This window comes from Carlito syrichta, unplaced genomic scaffold (assembly GCF_000164805.1).
Source record: "Carlito syrichta isolate Samal-C Ts95f unplaced genomic scaffold, Tarsius_syrichta-2.0.1 Scaffold304757, whole genome shotgun sequence".
In the NCBI taxonomy this organism is placed as follows: domain Eukaryota; kingdom Metazoa; phylum Chordata; class Mammalia; order Primates; family Tarsiidae; genus Carlito; species Carlito syrichta.
Genome location: NW_007248853.1, coordinates 54,919 through 60,402, shown reverse-complemented (window position 1 = coordinate 60,402; position 5,484 = coordinate 54,919). Strand labels below are relative to the sequence as shown.

Genomic DNA, 5,484 nt, shown 5'->3' with positions numbered 1-5,484 from the left:
ATGCTCATAGCTATCATAGCCTCCACCTGCTGGGCTCAAGTGGTCCTTCCACCTCAGCCTTCCAAGTAGCTGGAACCACAGGCATGTGTCACCACACCTGCCTAATTTTTTTATTTATTGTAGAGACGAGGTTTTGCCATGTTGCCCAGGCTGGTCGTGAACCCTGGGCTCAGGCAAACCTCTCATCTCTGCCTCCCAAAGTTCTGGGATTACAGGTGTGAGTCATTGCACCTGGCACAATTTATCTTTCTAAGTGGTAGAATTTTAGAGCTTGTCTAAATGTTGAGAAAGGGTGCTGGTGCAACCAATGAGGAAAAATGCAATGAATCTGATATATTTAGGGGAAATAATGTTATAGACATCAAAAACAGAGTTAGAAACACTGGCAATATGGGAAGGGTAGCTAGGTCAAAGTGAAGAAATAGAAGGATATAACATAAATAATATTAGGAGGGAAAGTAGAGAGGCTTCACTTATCACCATTCACTTCTGGGGCAGGTCTGTTTGTACCATGTCATTCTCAGGCTGTGCTGTAGAGTAATTAGTCTCAACATCTGGGTACCGTTGTTACCATCAAAGTCTCACTAGATTAAGACCCTATGATGCCAGGTTACAAAAACTTTTGTGAAAGACTTAAACAAAATAAGTGACATTGTGGTAATTGTTGTTTACATTACCTGAAAGTTGAAAAATGGTTTTAGGTTTCATCAAGATCTTTCTTCATTCTACCTTCTTTTGTTTTTCATTTCTCAACTTAGCCAATTTTTCGTTATTGTTGTTTCTCCCCCAAGAACTTTGGGTTAATAGTTTTTAGCCTGGCAGCAGAAAATATATGTGTTTAGGTTTCAACAAAAGTTCCTCAATAAAGTCTCATTAATCTTCTTAGTCCACATGCCATCTATGCATCAAGCATTGGTTTTAGAGTATATCTATCTGGTCCACGTGACTATCCATAGACTTCAGTATGGACAGCCCATTCTCCATACAGTAGCCAGAAAAATTACTTTGATTATGGTAAACATTGTTCAGTATAACCCTCCTCCCATGTGTCTCTCATTTAGATTTCTCATCTTTCTTAGAGTAAAAGCCAAAATGCCAGCCTTGGCTCAAAGACATCTGTTGTCTGTCTTATCTATTAGCTCTGTTTATGTTAATAAGGTCACTCTCCTTCTCCCTCACTCTGCTTCAGTCACCCTGACTTCCCAGATGTTTCTTGACCACTCTAGACAGGTTCCAGTACAGGGACTTTTTAACTTCATGTTCCCTCTGCTTGAAACAATCTTCTCCACACATATCCACAGGGCTTGTTCTCTAGCATCCTTAAAGTCTTAGTGAGTTTTTCTTTTACCTCCTAATTTGAAATTGAAGCTCTCCCTGTGTCCTATGTATGTACTAACCCCTTTCTTTGCTTTAGTTTTCCCAGGGAACTTACCACAGCCTAACAGATTGCATGTTTTATCTATTTATTCCATTCTCCACCTGTGTTACTCCAACTTCCACTAAAATATAAGATTTAGGAGGGCAAGCACTAGATAGGTAACAAACAGATAATAGGTATTCAGTAATGTATTCAATGTTTGAGTGAATGAATATAATTCTTTGAGTAGGGAACTTTGATTTTGTAAGGCTCAGCTAAAGGGGAAGTCAAAGGGTCAAGAACCATGAATACCATGTGCTCTATTATATAAATCTCCTGCTTATACCAGGAACTGTTTGGAAGCCTACTTTAATTGATAGCAGTTGCAATCTCTTTTTTATTCATCACTAATAAAACCAAAAACGAACTGTTTGTCATTTAATCTGAGTTTTCCTCTTCTCTTGCTTGAAAGATAAAATAAATGATGAATAAATGATACTTTTCTTACAGGGTCCTGAGACTATAAGTGAAAATATGCGTATAAAAGGAATTCATACAATAAAAGCACTGACGAAAATAATTATGATTGCAGATACTTAGTACCATTTTGTTTTTCCATATTTAAAATATAGCTATAATTATCCTGTTCAAGAAAACCAAATGCAAACCTATACAATTTGTTTTTGTTTTGTTGTCCTAGCTCAAGGGATCATGGACATTGAAGCATATTTTGAAAGAATTGGATATAAGAACTCTAGGACCAAATTGGACTTGGAAACATTAACTGACATTCTTCAGCACCAAATTCGAGCTGTTCCCTTTGAGAATCTTAACATCCATTGTGGGGAAGCCATGGAACTGGACTTAAAGGCCATTTTTGATCAAGTTGTGAGAAAGAACCGAGGTGGCTGGTGTCTCCAGGTCAATTATCTTCTGTACTGGGCTTTGACCACAATTGGTTTTGAGACCACAATGTTGGGAGGGTATGTTTATAACACTCCAGCCAACAAATATAGCACTGGCATGATTCACCTTCTACTGCAGGTGACCATCAATGGCAGGAACTACATCGTTGATGCTGGGTTTGGACGCTCCTACCAGATGTGGCAGCCTCTGGAGTTAATTTCTGGGAAGGATCAACCTCAGGTGCCTTGCATCTTCCGCCTGACAGAAGAGAGTGGAATCTGGTTCCTGGATCAAATCAGAAGAGAGCAGTATGTTCCAAACCAAGACTTTCTTAATTCTGATCTCCTGGAAAATAAGAAATATCGAAAAATCTATTCCTTTACTCTTGAACCTCGAAGAATTGAAGATTTTGAGTCTATGAATACATACTTGCAGGAATCTCCAGCATCTGTGTTTACAAGCAAGTCATTTTGTTCCTTGCAGACTCCAGAAGGGGTTCACTGTTTAGTGGGCTTTACACTCACATACAGAAGATTCAGTTATAGAGACAATACAGATATGATTGAGTTTAGGACTCTGAATGAAGAGGAAATAGAAGAAGTTTTGAAAAATATATTTAATATTTCCTTGGAGAAAAAACTTGTGCCCAAACATGGTGATCGATTTTTTACTGTTTAGAGTAGAAGTAAAATAAACTCTTGTGTATGTATCACCCAGTTCATAAATTATCACCTAACAGCCTATCATATATCCTCTATATCCCTACACTATTTTGCAAAAAATCTTAGACACTGAATAACTTCATCCATAGAATTGACAACATATATAGCTAAATAAATAATTTCTTTTTAAGAAAATATAACCACACGCCTTTTCAAGTTAATAATAACAAAGGCTTTTTGAAGATGGCCTGTGGTTATCTTGGGGAATCATAGTGATTTATCCTAGAGAACTTTTAATATTGATTTGTTGTCAAATTCATAGAAAATTTTTACTGATAGATGGGTAAATCAAATATTGTGGAACTTATTGTCTATGAAGTATATTAAAGCATTGTTGGCTAATATATTGTGAATCCGTTTTTCTTTGGGAGATTTAGGAAATTATGAGACTAGTTGATTTTTTCTCAAGTGAACTAGTGGTATAGACAAATGTTCACCAACAATCTGAGTTGGAGGTTGGCACTCGCTGAAACTTTCTTCCGTCTCATCCAAGTGATACATCCAGGTACACCCATTTTTCCTGGAAGGAGTTTCCTCTCATTTTTTAAAATCTTGTCTTCCAATTACATTCTTTTGCTTCTTCTTTCTAAATTTTGTCATAAGAGAAAGAACATGAGCTTCTCTTTGTAGAACTGAGTTGTAATCCTGTGGACATTGGTGAATTGCTTTTTTTTTTTGAGTTGGAGTCTCACTTTGTTGCCCAGACTGGAGTGCAGTGGCTGCTCCTGGCTACCACAGCCTCGCTTGCTGGGCTCGGCGATCCTTCCGCCTCAGCCTTCCAAGTAGCTGGAACTACAGGTGTGCGCTACCACGCCCGGCTAATTTTTTTGATTTATTGTAGAGGTCTCGCCAAGTTGCCCAGGCGGGTCTCGAACCTGCAGGCTCAGGCAATCCACTCACCTCAGCCTCCCAAAGCACAGGATTACAGGCTGAGCCACCGAGCCCAGCTGGTGAATTGCTTTTTATATCTGTGGCTCTGATTCCACAGAGGTAAAATGGAAATGATTATTACATAGGTCTATATTATTATACAGTCTAGGTCTCAGTGCCAGACCTAGAGTAAACTTCCAGCAAATATTTATTATATGAATGATGCATAGTGTCAGTAATGTTTTTGGTACTGGGTCAGCATTTGATGAAAATTCTTCTTCCTTCTTGCTTTATTTTCCTCCACATGTGTTTGTGCTTTCATCTTGCTTTATTTCCCTGTAGTTTGAAATCCTGGCCCCACTGTTATCTGCCTCCTCCTTCCATGATGAAATATTGATAGGATATCAAATGACCTGGATGTAACAATGTATCTTGTACTTCAGAATCTGAATCTTTACTTGTCTATAACTCAGACTTTCTGTTTGTGGATTCCAGTATCAGAGCCATCATTTAAACTGCAGACTTGTTCTTATATTACTGTTCCTCTTCCCACTTGTGATTATTGTAATAAATTTAAGAAAAAGGCAGGGATTAGAATAGAGACATTTTAGTGAGTAGAATAAGTTACAATCAAGCATGGGTATTTTATGTAGAGAGGTAACAGATGAGAGATACTAATGTGGTGATATTCTAGGAAGAGGTGGATATGAGAAGGAAGGAAGATTGAAAGGTACATTTTAATATTTGACAGTTTTCCATCTTTCTTACTGTATTGGCCATGTTCAGCTGTGCTGCTGTTTTGCAGCCATGTCAGGTCACTTCTGGTGCTCTTGGACAGAAAAGACTTCCTCACATTCTGACCAAGATCATGCTGATGAAGGAGAAGTTGCCAAGAAACACTGACTAGAAAAAAGTGTGACTCAAGGAGAATGATGAAATTTTGTACAAATGAGTCAATGAAGTTAGATTGCACAATGAGTAGCCTGGAACCTAATGCAATTATTTGTTCTTGAATATATCTACCACATAGGAAAAAATGCCAAAATATGTTCAAAGAGACTCAGAGATATAAAAATTGAGCTACCAGATTGAAGGCTTCTGCCTTTACTATGCAATGTTAACTTTTCTCAAGTGAAATCTACGTGAGTGAAGAAGACTTTCATCAATTTCTTTGGCCAGTCATTTTAAGTTGCCTCCTAAATCTTTGTCCAATCCATTGTCTCTGTTTGTGGTGGCCCCTTGGTGATGAGGATATTCTGTATCCTGTCAAAACCCCAAGACAAGTAAGGTAGAAGCCAAGCCCTCTAGATGTAGCTGGAAATGTTTGGTTGTTGAATGTGTATTCCAGTTCCTTCTATCATGGTGATGCTGAGTGTGGTTATTTATCTCCCACTCTCTCTACCAGAGAGAGAGAGAGAGAGCATGTTGCAAATGCCTATACTGGTTTAGATTGTACCCTTTGATCTTGGGGAAGTAACTGCCAGAAGTTGGCCCATTGTATACCCCCTGTTTATTTTCTCTAACCAGAGCTACTCAGGAATGCAAAGCCCCATTGACTCCTGGAACTAGGCTACAGCCATAAGGAGACAGTCCCTTCAGAGGAGGCTATATAAGTTGTGGCAATTGCTG

At 38.5% G+C, this 5,484-nt stretch overlaps 1 protein-coding gene across 1 annotated transcript; it reads left to right on the top strand.

The window, feature by feature from the left end:
* Nucleotides 1–2,053: 2,053 nt before the first annotated feature.
* LOC103263194 (arylamine N-acetyltransferase 1) lies at nucleotides 2,054–3,036 on the top strand. Its single transcript, XM_008060875.2, has one exon. It carries the CDS (start codon nucleotides 2,069–2,071, stop codon nucleotides 2,939–2,941), a length of 873 nt encoding a protein of 290 aa, XP_008059066.2. The 5' UTR covers nucleotides 2,054–2,068; the 3' UTR covers nucleotides 2,942–3,036.
* Nucleotides 3,037–5,484: the final 2,448 nt, after the last annotated feature.

What these genes read in the sequence shown, in the direction of transcription:
- LOC103263194 (XM_008060875.2), top strand. Translation starts at nt 2,069, where the DNA reads ATGGACATTGAAGCATATTTTGAAAGAATTGGATATAAGAACTCTAGG.